This window comes from Corvus brachyrhynchos, unplaced genomic scaffold, assembly GCF_000691975.1.
Source record: "Corvus brachyrhynchos isolate BGI_N302 unplaced genomic scaffold, ASM69197v1 scaffold175, whole genome shotgun sequence".
Lineage (NCBI taxonomy): Eukaryota > Metazoa > Chordata > Aves > Passeriformes > Corvidae > Corvus > Corvus brachyrhynchos.
In genome coordinates this window covers 407,440-425,920 of record NW_008238448.1, presented here as the reverse complement: position 1 = coordinate 425,920, position 18,481 = coordinate 407,440, and the positions used below count along the sequence as shown (strand labels likewise).

The following is an 18,481-nucleotide window of genomic DNA, read 5'->3' as shown; positions in this document are numbered from 1 at the left end:
ACTTCACTGCATGGTGTTCTTGTGAGCCCTTTCTTTTTTTATTATTATTTTTAGTTCTGAGTCATGTATGTTGCATCTAGCCATGAGCAGGATGCGCAACAGCATGTATTCCTTTTTTTCTTCCCTGTCCCCCACCTTTTTTCTTTCCCCTAAGGAAACACGTCATGGGGATCTGATCAATTAGTTGTAGGCAGTTTGTATGTAAGCCTACTGTGAAAAAAGCCTAAATATCATAATGCCTTTTATCCCATATGTCCCTGCTGGCCTGTATTGGCCTTTTGGTTTCACTCGCTTTAAAAATGAGAGAACATGATAGGTCAAGTTTCCTTATCTCTGATAGTTTTCTCTTGCTGTACTTTCTCTTTCCTGTTTGCTGTGGTGGTTGCAATATAATCTGATCCAGAAAAAAATGTCTTGGGCAAATGTTAGTTCGTGTGCTGTATGTTTGTGCATCAAACATATCACTTAGCAACAGGAGCTGCAAATACCTCTACCTAGCCAGCATATAGTCAGAGTTCTGTTTTGTTTTAATTAGCAACATTTCTGGCCTTATGCATTTGATTAAATAAACTAAACTGCTAATTAAAAGGGTACAATAATGCAATAAACAATTTGACACAAATGCACTGCTTGCTTTGTATGTATCCTTATCATGATTTGGCATGAAGACACTCCTAAATTACCTACATTCTTTTTTTGTACTGCCTCCAACATTGTGGCTCTCGGCCTTCCCACAGAAAAGCCACTGTCAGAAAACAGCTTCCCAATACAGTGCTGTAGTTCCAGCCTAAAGAGAATGCCCAAGTCAGGCATCTCCTGCCAATCATAACCTGGTTGTGCTGTGAACAGTAGTATATGACATTTGCCGCATCACTTCAGTACAGTAAACTGTGCCTGGGGCCAGCTCAGCAACAACTAACAGAGACTGATAGAGCAAAAGCAAGGGCCTTGTCCTTAGGTCTGTTACTTACCAATGCCTTGATACTGGTGTTCATGATATTGCCTGATGAGAGTCTTAGCTTGCCAATGAGTTGATTTTTAGCTGGGAGAGAAATAGAGGGGTTTTCCCAGTGGTTTGTATTTGTTCTTCCTCCAAACCAGCAAGGCTGGGCTGCAGTGCATACTTAATTTCTGTGAGTTGGTGACAGAGTGGCATTTTAATGTAATCTTTGTATTTATTTATTCACTCTGTGATTTGGCCAGATGTGGTTGTTTCCATGCCCAAAGCATTTCTCCTGTGAGCTGTATTACTGCACATTGGTGTGCTCTGCCTCTGAACCAACCTAGATGCCCAGTGTCCCCAGAACATGTGTCGTCGTGCAGTTGTGCCTGGGCACCAAGTGCTGCACTTGTCTTGCCCTCAAACAGTTGGTTTTAAAATGCAGGACCTTGTACAGTGGTGGCATATGAATTTGCTCACTGAAAGGTGCTGGACCATTTGGACAAACACAGGCATGCAGTGGGTAGCACAGATGCTGGTAGGAGCAGCGGACAGCTGTGATAGTAAGTGCCTCTGTGAGATACCAGGTGTAAATAAACTGAAGGAATTGGTTTGATCCTTTTAACAAAAGAGGCATTATCATTCAGGCACACCTCATATGGCCATGGTGGGGCTGTTTTTGAGAAGTGGTTAAGCCTTATCAAAGCAGCAGCAATAATGTAGGAGAGTCTGGGTTTGAGGGGTGGTAACACCACTGCTGCCTGCATGTCGATTCCTGCAAAACCTACTAACAAGGCTTTAAGCTGAAAAGCTTTCTTTCTTCGTTTCTTTTTCCTATCATTTTCAATCTGTTCCTTTCCTTTCGGATGTTCTCTGCTTAATTTGTTTCTTTTCTGTTTTTCAGACTTTACTTAAACATTACATTTCCATTGATGTTGTCAAATGTTCTCTGTTTTTTTTTATTTTCATTCTACAAACATCACTGATCTTTTTCTTTCCCCCTCTTTGGAATTCATAAGAAGATCCCATTTATGCACAGAAGAAAGGTACTCAATAAGTTGGAAGGCTTAAGTTTTATTAATTTTCCTAATGCTTAACTACGTAATACATATTAGGATACCAGTGAGAGATTTGGGGTTGACTTTTTTACTCAGCATTGTTTTGTATCTGTGCAATCCTGCATCTCAGAGTATTGTCAGCATTTATAATCTTTTTTTTTTTTTCCCTTGTTGTGCTTCTTAATCTGAACATTTAAATTACATTTCATATAAATCTTTCATATCCATCTTGCAGAGTCTGTGTTTGGATGATACAATTCCAAAATCCAATAGAACTTGTTAAACTACTGAAGTAAGATTTCAAAGTTTTTATTTTATCCCCCATATAATTTTTACACTTCAATTTTAAACTTTAAAAAAAAAATTCCTTCATGCAAAAAGGGTTTGTTTAAATATTGGAAGGTCTTTTAGAGATGGTTTCCAGCCTGAGTCTATGATTGTACGAAAGAAAGGTAAAATCTTAAGAGGATATCAGGTAATATTTGCAATGTTTGCCCGTAGCCAGTCTCAGGTTTTGGCCTATTTACTTTCACATAGGTGTGTGCTTAAGTGTAGCTTAAGTAATTCATAAGGATTTGCAGTAATAGTGAATTTCAAAATACTAAACTAGACACCCTTGGAATGTCAGTCTGAGATTTATGTATAAATAGTTAAGAAATCCAAATACTGTGAGGTTAGTGATATTCCATGAGAACTAACAGCAATAAAACATTCTGAGTATCAGGTGTGTTATTTAACAAATTACGTTAATAAAGCCAAATAGGATAAAAAAAATTGTTAGTAATATTTACTAAACATAAGCCATTTTCACAAATTTGTTGCATTAGGAAATTCAGTGAAGACCAAAATCTTGTATTTTTTAGTAACCTTTATGTGTATCAATGAGATCCAAAATACTCCCTTTGAGCCTTTTGCGTTTTATGATTAAGGGGGTTTTTTTCCATTCTTTTTAAGTGTAGGACACTGTATTTCACCTCAGTCGTAAATTATATTTTCAGTTCTCAAATCTTCTAGACTGTAGTCTTAGTTGCTGTTCAACTTTCTGAATATCCTTATAAGATATACCAGAACAGTGTGGATCTGTAATAAAACAAATAGGGATGGTGATACTTGTGGGGGAAGAAAAAAGGACAAATCATCCTTAAGTGTTTTCAGAGTAGGAAAGGCTGAAAACCATGTCTTGTGTATCTTGAGAGTATAGTTCTGTGAGATCGTAGTAACTGAGGCAGGAAGGTACCCCCTACTATTCCTGAAGTACCCAGCTGAATCAGTGCTGTTTTATTTAAATTTTTCATTAAGCTGTTACAAGTATATTTTATTTAATTCAGTTACAGCTGTTTCTCCCACTCCTTATTGTCTAGAATTAGACATTTATGCCCAAGTGTTCATATCTGGTTTTATCTTTATAGGTTTTATATATTTTCATTATATTTTTATCTTTATATGTGGGAGATTTGAAAGCCATCATTCTGAATATCTTTTAAGGAGAAAACTATTCCACCCAAAACCAGGACAGTATCCTGGTATTACATCATATCAGGTCCCACATTTTCCAATACACCATCACCTTTCCTGTTTTTGGTAGATAAACACACAGCTATCATTCCCCTTAAGTCTATGGGCTGTCCCTTAAAAAGTCCATTGAGTTCATTAATTCCATGACCTTGAGCTCCTGTCATAACAGTTTTTCAGGGCAGGAAAGATGGTGTGTGGTGGTGTGAGGTGTTGGATTGTTGCATGCTGAAGCCAGTTCTGATTCCATTACCACTTGTCCAGTTTCATCAAAGCTTATTCTTCACTAATGTGGTCCTCCTCATTTTTGCCCCTTTCTGCTTATTTAGCTTCCCTGACGGGCTCTACAAAATGGATCAATTTGCTAGGATTTGAAAACAGAAATTCTCATTTTTGCCCTTGAATTCTGGAGTAACAAAGAAGGAAGCATTATTGTGATGTGCAGTGGTGTCTGAACAGGCAGGAGTTGTCAGGCAGCATCCATACAAGTCAAGGTTACCTGTCCTTCAAAAACCTTTAGGAGAAATCTTCGTGATGTATGTGGTTATGATTGTGATAATTAAATGAAACTGGTTTTCTGAGTGTAACAGAGCATTTTCTTGGGGATGTGGGGGATCCTTATTAAAAGAAATTCTTTGTAATAAGTACTACTTTCTTTTTCCATTCAGGTGGTTCTCTCTTGCAAGTACAGACTTGGATTATATCCAAGTAACAAGTACACCTCAAACTCAGCTGAACTGTAGTCTGTTGCACTATACTTTTTTTTTTAAGGCAGAATATTGTGTGAGTTCACAAATTTCAAAGCAATTGTAATTTTGAGCAGGCCATAGCAGTACTTAGAAGGAAGTTGCTCCATGGAACTTTCTTAATTGCTGCCAGCCAACACAATCCTTACCATCTCATGATGGTTTCCAGGACTCTGCCCTTAGGTTTTATTATCTTTTAAATAATTTTTAACTAGGAGTGGGAAAAACAGTCTTTTCAGTTTTGACTACAAATGTGGCTTAGTTTGGCAAACTGTAGCATTAATATGATGTTTCTTATATTTAGTGTTGAGAGTATTTAGTGATGAATTGTTTACAAATCCCTGTAACTGTTTTTAATGTGTTCTCCATAGGAGCAACAGCTGCTGCTCGAAAGGAGGTTATAAGGAACAAGATACGAGCAATAGGAAAAATGGCTAGAGTTTTCTCAGTGTTAAGGTAAGGTTTTATGCTGGTTTGGATTTTTTTAGTGTTGGGGGTACCTTTGAGTGGTTACGTAGAGTACTCAACTGTTAAACAGCAAATTTGCTATTTAGTATACCACCCAACTGAGTTCTACTGCAACCTTTTAGAGATGGTTTTATTTATACAATGCTGCTATTTATTTTGGCTCTGAATAGTCTTCTTCCTCAGGCCTTTTGCTGAATATAAAACAGACAAACAAAAGACATCAGCAAAAAAAATTCCAATTACTATTTTTAAAGACTTTTGCTCACCAGGTGTACTAATTAACTTCTAGCCACTGTGAGGCAAGTGTTAGATGTGGAGAAAGGGTATGTCATACATCACCTCTCTTGAAAAACGAAGTCAAATGTCACACTTCGTCACCCACAGATGTTGCTACAGCCACGAGTTAAGATGACTAAAGATGAAAGTATTAAGGTCATTTACCTAGAAATCCAGGAAATGGTTGTGCAGGCAACAGCAGCTCGTTCCTTTGGGCTGCACCCCCCCAAACACATGAACATTAGTAACTAATTGTTACCCAGTGTTTAGAACTCTCCATTTGATGTCTCTGAGCAGAAGAGAAAACACGCTGTACTGCCTAAGTCTAAATATAGAAAATACAGTTCTCCCTCCCTTTCAGCAGAGGGATTTTTTCCTCAGGAAACTGTATGTTGGTCTGCTGTAGTCAGTTGATGGTTATTATGTTTAGTGGAAAATCACGGGAGTTCTACAACTTTTACTGGTATGATAGCATGGTTGATGTAAGAAGAATAAATAAAATAGTTGAAGAATATACTGTTTCATTTCAGTGGAAACTCTCCAACTTGCTTGCTTTGAATGCAGCATGTCAGCAGTCGGCAGGTTTTCTGTGGGGCTTTTCATGGGCACATGCCCATGCCTTGCAGATTGCAGGAGCGTAGCTTTAAATAGCAAACTGAGATGCAGAGCTTTGTACCTGGGGCTCCCAAAGTGTTACAAGTGAGTTAATGGTGATGCACGAGCTGCTTCAAAGTGGTGCCCATAAAAAAAAAAGGTTGGCTTCATGCCTTTTCCCTAAACAAGATAGAGGGGTAATCAAGTGTTTCCACCTTCTCCTCTGTACCAAGTCTGGCAGAGAGCCTGGAGGTGGCTGCTACCACCTTCATGAAACAGCACAACTATTATTCTCTAATGATAGTTGAGCAAACAAAGTTTGGGAAACTTGGCTTTCTCCCATAACCTTGAACCACACCTTCTGGATGGACTGTATTTTGTTGTGAACCACCTTTTTAAATGTAGGATTAATTCAAAAGAAATGTGAAGTTCAGTAAGCAGAAGGATCTGAAATTGGATGATCAGCTGATATATTTGGGATTTTGCAACTTGGAGATGATTGACATCAGCTATGTGTCAGACTTTTTCAAAGGGATCTGTAGGGCAGAAGCTTTTCTGTGGTTTCAAGGATACAGAAGAGGGATACAGAATAATTCCTGCATGTGCTCTGTCGAAAATGATATGCATTAGCCTCATATCTTAAGTCTACCCCAGCCAAGACCAGCACAGCCTTTTACAATTCTTAATTATTGATGGTCCTGAAAACTTTGCAGGAAAGATTGAAGATGAAGAGTAGATTTGTTCTCCCTTAGCTTTAACCAGCAAATACAGCCCATCCTCACTGTGATCAGAGGCATATTCAGCAAATAAACAGGTACCTCCAGTGCATGGTTTTGGTGACCAGTCTTCCAGGGAAATGAGTGACATTTCATCCCAGCCTCCACTGCCCCCCTGGGAATACCTGATCTCTTTTCTGAGAAAGGCTGATTCTCTTCAGCTAGGTGCCAGGCTTCTAGACAGCAAAAATTGCACAAGGTTGATCTTGCAAACACTATTCCTATAGAAAAGCCTTGGATATTTTTTCTGTCTTGACAGCGTAATCTACATGTAAGACACAAGTATCAGGTAATTGTGTGTCACCCTAAGAAGACTGCAGTGGCACCATCATCTATCATCTATCTATATACCAACCTATTTTGGAAACCTTTGAAGTTCCTCTTTGAGTCATTGTGTTTTATGAAGTTTATTTCACTGATTCTTGAAAAGCTTTTTGAATGATCAGCGCCTGATCTGACCACCTGCAAAGGACTTAGTCAATCATCTCTTCTTCACACTGGAGTGGTCCCTTTCCTTGAGGATGCAACTTGAATGTAAAGCTGAAATAATTTCAGCCATTTTAGTTTAAAAATTAGGTATCAAAATAGTGTTGTATTGAGTTTCAAATGTTAAAAATCAGCTTTGCTGAAAATAGCCATCATAGGAAGATTTGCTTTAGCTAAATTGAAGACTTCACAATTCCTTTTCATTGCCTCTCTTCAACTTTGTTTCTCAAGTCTTACTTTTCTTTTGGTATATTTAGACAGGAGAGAGGTAAATAAAATATTTAAACAGTCTATTATCCTTTTTTTGAAATGGAAAGAAATGACATCAAATATAAATTAAGGAACATTGATGGCTAAAACATCTCAATATTTGTGACACGCATCTTTCTTGTGTTTATACAGTTAAGAGATAATAAAAGTACAGTCGATCAACTTAGCCCATGAGGGTGAAGCTAAAAGTGCCATTGCTGTTTAATTAAAAAAAGATCTGTAATGGACTGAATAATTGAGAGAAAGCAAAAGATTAGGTGTGTAACTGTTGATGATAAAAATACTGGGTTAATTCTGAAAACATTTTGCTCTTGTATTAGTTCCAATTGCTTGGGAAACTTGCAAGGAAAATGGTCACAATTTGAATTTGACTATTACATAATAAAAAGTGAGTGCAGGCAGAATTATTTTCAAACTAAAAATAGAACTTGAAGAGTACATGTAGTAGGTAAACAAGAGTTGTTTAAAATACGTGAGTCATTCAGGGCATGTAGGTCTAAAGAAAATTTTAAGTAGCAGAATTGCTGAAAGACAGTTTTTATAGACAAAACCACATTATCCTCAAGTGAATGTGGAACTAAATTCTGTCTTTGTGTTTGCTTCCTCCAGCTTAATGTCATTATATGCTTCAAAGTAAAGCACTTCAAAATAGGTTTCTCTTAAAGAATTGGGGTCAATTTTGCTGCTGAGAAAGTATGTCATCACAGGCAGCATTACAGTCCTTGTAGAAAGCTTTACTTAAAGGCTTCTCTGGATAGAGCTCCTGTATTCCTCTTGCCATGTATTTAAAAACTATATGTATTTGGAGACCAGCAAAGCATATTTCAGTTTCCTAAAACAATTTTCTTGAATCCATATTATTTTTAGCATAAAAAATTATTAAGGACAATACTAGCAAGGATGGAAGTGCATATTAATTTTAATGAGCATTTAGCTGCCTTTCTTTAAGTGGCTGGTGATCATCAATAAATAATGCACCTGCCTGCTAGTGTAGACACGAGCAAACTAACAGTTTAAGTTGATTTTGGACCACACAGTGTAAAATGCCTGAATGCATTGTTGGCAATATCTGATTCTTCTGGTCCTCCCCCTCTCAGATTTGGATTAACAGACATATTGTTCCGTAGGTGCAGGTTATACTGTTAATGATAGTAGAGTCTGCATATGGTGTGATGCAAAGGTTAAGCATGTACACAGCAGTGAAGGGGATGTTATCACCAAATTCAGTCTGTCTTGGGAAGGAGATGGGAGATGACAAAATCATTGCTGGGCACGTGTAGCTTAAGATGTCTGAAACACATCCCATGTTTTTTAAAAAGACATTTCCTTACTTTTGGTGGTTTTATTTTTCATTTCTTTTTCAACTTTCGCAGAGAAGAGAGTGAGAGTGTGCTGACACTGAAAGGTTTGACTCCAACAGGAATGCTGCCCAGCGGTGTGCTCTCTGGAGGAAAACAAACACTGCAAAGCGGTAAGCCTGTTTGCCTGTGTGTCTTGTCCTGTGTAAAAAAAACAGTTGGTTTTCAACTGCAGAACCTAAGAAAAGTAACCACAGCTGTCTCAGAAAAAAAAACAATGAACAGAAGAAAACCAGGAAGTTTGTTGTGCTGGAGCATTTGTGAGCAGCTCATGTAATGCCACTTCTCAAGACTTAATACATACCAACGATTTTCAGAGAAAGGGGGGAGGAGGGAGCCCCTGAAAATCAACTGTTCAGAATGGCAGCTCAGGATTGTATGTGAAATGCACTCTCTCCACTGTTTGGAGCATCTTTTGGGGTGTTTTTTTAAGAGAAGCCCTTCATACATGAAGTATTGAAGGTTCAACTTAGATAATGACACTCAAACTCTTATTTTATCTGATTTGCTCTTCCTCATAGAGAATCACCATTGGAAAATGGCTCTAGAATTAGATTTTCTCTCCTAGAAATTCTAGGTGACAACATGAGCACAATTCCACTCTGATTTAAACCCAAGTGAAGGGAGGCTCTTACGAACACCGTGTTTGCCTTGTACACAAACACAGTACAGATTGACAGTTTTATACCAAGTGCTTGTTGTTACAGGAGATTGGGAAGTCTATAGTAGGGCTGCCTTTGTTTCCTTTTGGAATAAGGAGTGCAAAGTATTTAATTTATTGCTGGAAGCTCTCCTTTTTTTTTCTGTGTGTACTGCTGTGGAGTATATTGCAGGCACACATAAAGGTCTCTCATTTATTGAGGTTCTGTTGGCAGTAGATGTAAGAAATAGAAATGCTTTATAACCTTAACAGTCTCAGCCTCTTGTTTTCCTGTTTCCTTCCTGGAGCATTCTTTCTCTGTATTTTTCCCTTTACTGTCTCTCTTACCTAGAAGATTCAGGTATACAGTGGTAAACCTCCTTTTCCCCTTTTTTCCCCTTCTCTTTTTTCTTGTTGATGACTTCTGTGTTATGGACATAGTAACGTTCTGCTTTGAAAATGCTGCAATATGATTTCACAGGAGGCCTTTCTTAATCGGTTTGGGGTCTTTACCTAGGCTTTTCTCCACATACTTGCTTTACATTTCTCCAAAAATTTGGTCCAAGGAAACTGTTATTGTTGCCCTGGAAAAATGTTATGAATAGAAATGAATTTGAGAAAATTTCCAAATGTTCTTGTTAGAATGACTAAAAGGAAAATCTCCTCATACTGCAGTATTCTGGCTCAGTGAAACATTACTATACACAAGCTTCTGCATTAGTTAACACGTAGTGGCCCATTCACCAAATACTCTGAAGTGCATATAGTTTCTGTTAAGCACACATATTGCCATATGTATTAACAGAAAATATGAGTATTATGTTCTGTTGTGGAAGTATACATTTTAGTCGTCATTTTTTCTAATGTGTCAGTGCTGGTTTGGATCTGGTTATTCATTTTAATTTCTCATCGTAGTTACCATGTTTCCTTTTCTTTTAAGTTTGCATTGGTTTTGTTCCTTGTTTTTTTGCTATCTCTCTTGCTCTGCTGCTTGAGAGGCATAGGCTTACCTTGGTGCATGAGGGTTAAATCCTCTCATATCCCCATGCAGCAAGATAATAGTATAGATATTTTAGAATATATCTCAATCCATATTTAACATTCTAACTGGGAAAAAAACCAGTTTGTGTTTTATGTTGGGGAAAGCAAGACAAAAAAGAAGAAAGGATTTCCTAAAAATTTGACTTCTTGAGCTATTCTCTAAACCAGAGAAATTCTTGAAAATCAAAAATTCTTTTAAAATACTTGTTATATTGGATTGCATTTAATGATTTGCATCAGCTTCTAAATCTCTAACTGTAAAAAAAAATGCCTACCAAAGCTGATGGGTAAAATTCAAATGAAAGAATGTCTTTAAGAACAATTAATGGTTTCACAACAGTGGTAACATGGTATTCATAACATTGCAGCAATCTCCTGATTACAAGCTTTGCTCTCTCTGACCAGGCTTTGCAACTTTGGAGGTCCAGCAGTCAATCTTATGTCTATATCCATTGATTTAAGTAAAATATTAGAAAAATGTTGCTTTTCAGAGGCTAGTTTGACAAAAAGAAAGCTTACAGATGGAGCAGACTGGGCAAGGTTGCAAGCAGAGGCAAAGCTTTTTGAGTATCCCGTGCTGTGGGGATGTTTCTTTTAGTCAGGAGAGAGAAAAAAATAATTCTGAAAAGTTGTATATGGAATTCCTTTGCATTGTACTGGCGCTAGTACTTTTCAAGCTGATGGTGTAAGTTGTATGAATTTTGTGCGATGGCTTTACGCCATTTTTTGTTCTCTTTTGACAGGGCAAATCAAACTGCTCTTAGAGCTGGGAGAATTATATAATGACCTTTTCAGGTCAGATGTGCAATATGGAAGACATTTACATTTTGTAGTTCTTTTGAGTCAAAAGAAAACTTCTTAAATGTGCCTTTAAAAACTTTTAGTTTGTGAAACTTCTGCTTTAAAACAAACTCCAGCTTAATTCAATCTGTGAATTACTGTTTTTGTGTAAACATTTCTCTGTGTGTCTGTTTTGCCAAAATCCAGCACTTACAGTAACATTAGTGTTATAGCTCCTTTGCTGTTCACTGACTTGTTCTTAGAGTTGAAATCCTCTGCTCATTTTTCTCATTCGTTTTGCTACCCCTTTCTTCTCTTCAGCTACTGTTGAGGCTATTGAGGCTGATGAAGGTAAATTGGCCAGTCCCCTTTCTGTTGGTGCCACAACAGATAAGGGCTCTGCTGGGTGTATTCATTTTGCTGTAGCTTGTACAGATTGTGTGGGTGTTGGGCTAACAATTGTGGCTCGGTATTAACCAAAATGTAATTGCTTTAAAGGGGAAAGTGTTTTTTGGTTTTTCTTTCTGTTGCTGCTGTTGAGGTTCTTCTCTTTCTGTAAGTTACAAACATGTTGGAATTGCTGTATGTTGAACTAAGCACTGCGTAATGCCACAGGAGGAGATCAGGGAACTTGGATTTCATGGGACATAACTTGGCAGCAGCTTGTAAATGCTTTGTGACACATAGCTCAAAAGGTGTGTGCTGGAGGCTGGCTCAAACTATCCTCAGCAATTTCTGGTCAAGGAAAACATGTAGCTTTTTATATATTCTCTCTTTTTGTTGGTTTTGTTTCTTTTTCCCGTTTTCCTTATTTTTCCTCAATTTGTTTCCTTTCTTTTAGGTCACTAGTAAAAAAATTTTATTGGTCTTTTGTTACAGTTCAGCATGTTTCTGTTTCCCTTTAAAAGTAAAACAACATGAGACATTTGTCTGCAAGATGTCTGCTTCCTTTGGTAGTGGCAGTTTACACACTGGATATTTACATTATAGCAACCATTAACACAGGCACCATTTTAGGTGCATATAAAGTGACTGGCTGCCTTAGAAGATTTCTGAACGTTCAGTATTGAAAACTGGTGTTTTGTTGACAGACCTCTAATTTAACCCTTAACAATTTTTAATGCTACAGTTAAAATTGAAGTAAACATGTGTTGCAATGCAGATGTACAATATTTGTTCAGCATTATAAAGTTTTGGAAGAAGAATTTTCAGAATTCCCCTTTAAAACAAAATTCTTCAGTTGTATTTTGTTCTTGCCCCTCTCAAATTTTCAGTGGGAACTTTTTTTTTTAGTTAATTAAAAAAAAAAATCTGGTGATTATTGTCCTTTGGTAAGATGTGCCCTTTCGGCCAGTTGAATTTGTTTTTGAATTTTGTAAAGCAGTGAATAAAATTACAGAACAAACAAGTAAGAGAAAATACAACTGCTTTCTAAATAGCAGTGAGTAAGCTGCTATTTATGTTGGAATTATCTATTCCTATCAGCAATCTCTAATCTGCAGTGTGCATTCTTGTTGACAGTTTGGCTGTTTTCTGTGATTTTCTGTGACTATGTGTTGTGTTTTAGTATACTCTCAATGTAACCTGCTAATACTCGTTGTCTGACCAGCAACTACAGTAGAGCACCTTCCTTAGTGTTACAGACAATAATGTGTCTATTGGAAATACAGTCCCTTGAATGTGCCCCTGTGCCAGCAATATGCACCCCTCAAGTTAATTCTTGATTTTCCATCCTTGCTAGTTAGACGCTGTCACCATAGGCACAACTACTGTTCTACACAGGTGAAGCTTCTGATGGAGGAGAAGTTTCACCATTGGCCAGTTGTCCCTCAGGGCCCAGTAACACCAACTGGGCTGTGCTGCTGGCAAGCTCCAGGACATGGCAAGTGCTTCAGCTTCAATGCAGCCATCCATTAAATTATTGCTTTAAGGGATTGGCATAGGTGCTTGTTAGACATCTTCATTTTGTGGTAGAAGGTAAATAAAAAATAATAAAAAAAAAAAAGCCAACCCAAAAGGCAAACCTTAAGAAAACTCACTGTATGACCTGTTCTGTTTTCACTGCTCCGTCCCTGCTCACTTGACTAATCACCATTATGTTGTTGTTTCTCTGAGCTGAAGTATAATACATGTTAAAAACCATGCACTTCACAAAGTTGCAATGTAACATGTGAAACTGGCTAAAGAACTATATCCTGAGGCAAACAGAATCTATCAATTTTCACAGGAAAAGCTGGCAAAATCAACATGAAAATGCCTTTTCTTGCTCCCCCCAAAATACAAGGAGTGGTAGCTTGGCACCAGGGATCTTCTGGGGTTTTGGGGGTGTTAGCTTTTTTTTTTAATGGAAGTTACCAGCTTGTCCAGAGTCAGAACTGCATATTGGATGGAGAGCAGGCGTTCTTGGGCATGAAGAGAAGAGGGGAGAAGGAATACTGAATTTGATCTCTGAAACTCCCCTACCATTTTCTCCCCGGGGAGTTTGCAGTTTCCTGGTACTAATGCACCATTTCTGCCCTTTGGCATGTTACGAAAGACGCTTAGCAGAAATTCCAGTTCTGGAAGTGCAGTGCATTGATTTGGTGCAGATAAGAGAAAAAACACACAGAAGGCTATGACAGATTATCTATGGAGCTGTGACCTGCTGTTTGCCTGCAGTGCTTTTTCTCTCTTTTGCTTTAAATCTAAAGATCGTCAACACTTCAATTAGAGAGAGAATAAAATTAAATGAAAATCACAGTCTGTGAATACATTCCTCAGCCTGTGGCTTCCTTCTGAGGTTGGTGTGGCCTCACCAATGTCACTGCTAAAAAGCAGATCAAAAATCCTCAGGATCAGTTGGAACTTTGGTCCTTTGTCAGTGCGTTTCCTAAGCTAAACTGTACAAATATGCCAAAATTACAATACCCCTGATCTGTGTTTCATGGTGTTACTGCTGTTTGATTCAAGCTGCTGTCTAGAAGTCCAGGGTTGTATCAGGGAGGGTAATTTCCCCAAACAATCAACAAGCAGCTCACCTCTGTTGAGAACAGAAGGCAACTTGTTGTAGGGTCACCCCAGATCTTCCCTAGCTGTAATGTATATCCCACAAAGTGACCTCACTATGTTGTCACCATCTGGAACTAGCCAGCACTTTTTACATGATCTTTGAAGGTCAGGTGGGAGTTTTGCCTGCTAATGGGCATTAGGGCACAGTGTCCTTAAGGCTGTAGGCTATGACAACAAATGGCAACTCACCAGCTCATGGCTGTGCCCTCTGCATGGTTCCTAAGTGCAAACCGTAGTTTCATGTCAGTGTCTTGGCGTTCTAAGCCTGAACCCCAGTGGACAACAAAATACTGGAAGTTGATGGTATTGAAAACAATAGTTGTATTGGAAGGGACAGTGGTGGTGAACCCCCAGCTCTTTCTGAGTATGGTAAGGAGCTGGTGGTGGTGTCAGATCTTCTCACTGCCACCTTCCCAAAGAAGGACTCTTGCACTTGTTGCTAAATCGGGGGAAAATCTGCTGAGAATTTAATCTTGCTAATTTTATTTTTTAATGATCCTTTATTTAGCTATCAAAGGATTTTCACCCCAGCATAAGATCACTAGCTTCGAAGAGGCCAAAGGCTTAGATCGAATTAATGAGCGAATGCCTCCGCGCAGAGACGTGCCATCCGATGCCAACCTTAACTCCATCAACAAGGCAATCTCCACAGAGACTAATGGCACGGACAGCAACGGCAGTAATAGCAGCAATATCCAGTGACCACTGTCCGGGAGGGGGGTTGAGCTGCAGGGCGCAGTGGGGTTTGCTGCATGTCAGCACTGGGATGTTCTTGCCTCTGATAATAGCTTACTTGCTCTGGGGGCCAGGTGTTGGATTCAGTTTACAAAATTCATCTACAAAGAGATCGTCAACTTTAATTTGGTGGGAGGGCGGGTGGGGGAGAAACACCTCCTTTGGATATGCCTTTAAATGCTTGTAGAAAAATGAAAGCTCATGCTGGTATATATTGCAAAGTTAGGAGAATGAACAGGTTTTCCTGCTACATTGGGAACGTCTAGCTATGTTACTGAAAGGCCTTTTATTATGTTACTGGACATGAAAACTTTGTTTAATTTCTTACTAACTATTGTAAGTTTACAGTTGCAGCACTCAACATCTACAACATCGAAACATTTTTAACAAAATGTACAAACTAAATAAGGACTATTTATTGATAATGTTTTGCTACTCTTGTCAGACAATGGCTATGAAATAAATTAGGCACTCTTTAAAAATACAGAGAAAAAAAGAAAAAAAAAAAAAGAATGTTGGAAATTTGTTTAAAATGCCAAAAAAAAGAGAGAGAGAGAGAGAGAGTGAGAGCGAGCGAGCGAGAGCGACAGTTTAATTTTGTACAGATTACGCTTACCTCAGGTTTCTTTAGTGTGCTTCAATGCCCTTCTTTAAATACAACACTTACCTTACTAATTTGGCAGCAATTATCTTTTTCTTTGTTTAAAAAAAAAAAAAAACTGGAATAATAACATTTATCTTTTTTTGCTGTTTATATTTAGGGGGGTTTGGTTTGGGAGGTTTTCTGGGGTTTTTTTTGGTAAAACAACTCTTGGTTGTGGCTTGCTGAATTTAAATATTTAAGAGTGGTGCATTTTTAAGTATAGTGAACAAGACACCATATTAAGTGCAGTGAAAAGCATCTATATTCTGTAAAAATCTGCCTATGCATGTTTTTTAAGAAAAAATGGCTGTATAGGCCTGTATGGGACTGTAATGCGCTTAGTGGTCTGACTTATACTGGAAATGTATGTATACTGGCGTACTTTATATTCTCTAAAAAGAAAATGCTTAATGCCTTTGAAATTTTGTAATCAAAAAAAAGCTTTGAAAAATCTAAGGGGGGAGAGTATTCTTAAAGTTTTTAACATAAGCTTGTCAGTGCACATATAGATGGGTAGCATGTTTAGCAAACCTTGTGAAATTTAAATAAGTTTGTAGTTACATGTGAAATTCTAAATGCATGATAACTGTTAATGTCATAATGGTTTAGTCATTTTGTTCTGTTTTGTCATGTGCCACAAAATGTGTAATTTTTTCACTTTTTTCCCTTTGTATATCAGTTATGGGTTTCAACTGGTTCATTCTAAAAAAGAAAAGGAAACAAAACAAACAGTCCATTGATATTTTTTAACAATTGTATAAGTGCCCAAGTAATTCACTACAGCCTACAGCCTTGCCTTTGTAATTTGACTTCAAAATGTTGGCAATCAAAGCATGCACTTGTAACAATGAAAGAAGCATTTTATATTACTACTCAATAAAAATGTGCATGAACTTAAGCATTCTTCCCTTTCTTGCTGTCTCAGTGGCAGAAGCACACAGGCACTGCGTGCGTGTGCTTCTTGCTCTCTTTTTGCTTTGGACAGGAGAAGACCGCCAGTGTAAGAGATGAGGGACTTGTTTCACGATTCAAGGTCAGTTCTTTACTAAGAAATAAACCTGTATATTACCCAGCTGTTCTAGACTACTGAATGTCCGCAGACTTCCTCCAAGGTCTGGTTAGAACATTGGATTTTCACTGAAATGAGTAGGATGTAACCCACAAGTAGAGTGCACAAGAAAACAAGTGCCCTCTATGTGCTTTCCCCTTATCTGGAGTGCTTGAAAAGGTCAATGAGTATAATTTACAATGATTACAATTTCACATGTCAAATGCTCTCTCTTTTAGTCAGAGAAGAACTTTCAAAGCTCTGCCTTCCCACTTTCTCCCTAACTGTGCTCAGCATCCTTCCCCAGTCCATCATCCTGCGAAGCACTGACAGATGATGCCAAGTGGTGCAATGATGTGGGTATTGCCTTAGTCCTCCTTTCAGGTATCATTATTAAATATAGGCTCAGTGCCTGCTTTCTTATATGTTTTTCCCACTTTAGCTCTCCCTAATTTTGTAAAATATGACAGGTGGCAAAAATAAAGAGGCTTCATAATATCTGGGAGTATTTCAGATGTAATTTTTCATTTCAGATTGTGCAGAGGTACAGCACAGACACATAGAGTCTGTGTGTTCATCTGGCGGGTGAAGCTGTTTGTCCCTCTGGTTAACGGGCACGGTGTGTGCAGAGAGGAATGGTGACATTTTGCGTGACCACTGTGCTGCCGGCTGAGCCCAGTGTGTGTGCTCACTGAACACCACCAGTCACCTGAGGTAAGCTCTCCTGTGTAGACGTCCTGTGCCACACCCGGCAGCACTGCTGGGCAATACAGCAGCGTGTGCTGTCTGCTTGCATTTCACTTGGGCCCTGGCAGTTCCACCAACCAACCTGACAGTAAGAAAGGGGGTTTTTTGCTCAGTAGTGACTGCATAGGCCTCTCAGTTGGTAGATTTAACACAAAAGATCCGTGCTACAAATCAGAGGTGGGGCTAGAAATGTCTGTTGTAGTTGCTGAAGAGTTTAATAGATAAGCAAGTCAGCCCAGGCTGAGTGATCCACTAGGGAATTTACAGAGTGTTTGGTCACAAAGGTGATTTTGGAACTTTTTATATCTCAGAAGAATTAGAAGTGTCCAGAGCATGCAAAATAGCAGTGTCCTGTGTATCCAGGTAAGATGGTCTGGCTCCTTCCTGGAGCAAGCTCCATCATCCTACCATGGGGCAGTTTCTGAATGGTTCCAAGGGATAGTCTAAGCTGTACTCAAATGTTCCTGGAAGGACCAAAAACAATTTCCAAAGCTTATCTTGTTTCAGGGCATCCAATCTCTTCTAACTTTCCTTCTTTTTTCCTCATGCAGAAGAAACTCTGGGTGAACTTGAAGAAGAACCCTGGTACCACTGAAGGCTGAGCTTTGGATTCTGTGGCCTCAGCAGTGATGTGTCATGCACTGGACTGTGTCTCCCAGTACAGATTTCTTCCTTCTTACTGAATACCCCACCTTAATGCCCAAACTGTCATTGGTGCCTACGTCAAGACTTACTGTATTTTTTAACCACTTGAATCCTGCTCTGTGAGATAGTGTTTGATACATGTCTTATATTTTATGCACTATCGTAATTTCGCTTTTCAGCTATTAAGGAGGAAGTGCATTAGCTCTTAGTGTACATTTTCTGCAGAAGACAACATTCAAATTTTGTCTGGGTTTTCCTCCAAAACTGTGGTAGATCTAACCCTGCTTAAGCTTGTGCCAGTGTTGCCAACTGTTGGGTACAGATAGAAATTCTTTCAGCATTTTCCTCTTCTGAAGCCTCTAGAGGAGTCCTGATCTCTCTCCTCCCTAGCTTTCATTTTTAGTGAAGTGGCATTCAGAGTGTGAAATAATGAAAATTTGGGGACATCTTTTGGGTGCAAGCTGAATTTGCAATTCTAGTCCTTAGAAATCAGTTTCCCTTCTTTTTTTAAGATACTGTTGCTCAGATTAGTCAGATTGATGAGTCTTCGCACTTCTTTGACTAAGAGAGGGATGTGAGAATCAGCTATTCAAAATGTTAAAAAACCACAAGCACCAAAACAACCATTTGAAAAATAGCTTGCAGTTTGCTTTCTTAGTTGCTTTTGGAA

At 38.5% G+C, this 18,481-nt stretch overlaps 1 protein-coding gene across 2 annotated transcripts in view; it reads left to right on the top strand.

Moving 5' to 3' along the window:
- Nucleotides 1-16,269, top strand: part of PPP3CA (protein phosphatase 3 catalytic subunit alpha) — a 173,715-nt gene extending 157,446 nt beyond the window's left edge. The window contains exons 11-14 of one of the 2 annotated variants that reach the window (XM_017736826.1): nt 4,628-4,712; nt 8,500-8,597; nt 11,267-11,296; nt 14,502-16,269. In XM_017736826.1, the coding sequence (XP_017592315.1) occupies nt 4,628-4,712; nt 8,500-8,597; nt 11,267-11,296; nt 14,502-14,695 (407 nt within the window). In that variant the 3' untranslated portion in view covers nt 14,696-16,269. The remainder of the gene's footprint in view (nt 1-4,627; nt 4,713-8,499; nt 8,598-11,266; nt 11,297-14,501) is intronic. The other variant, XM_017736827.1, reaches the window with a different exon arrangement.
- The last annotated feature ends 2,212 nt before the right edge of the window (nt 16,270-18,481 follow it).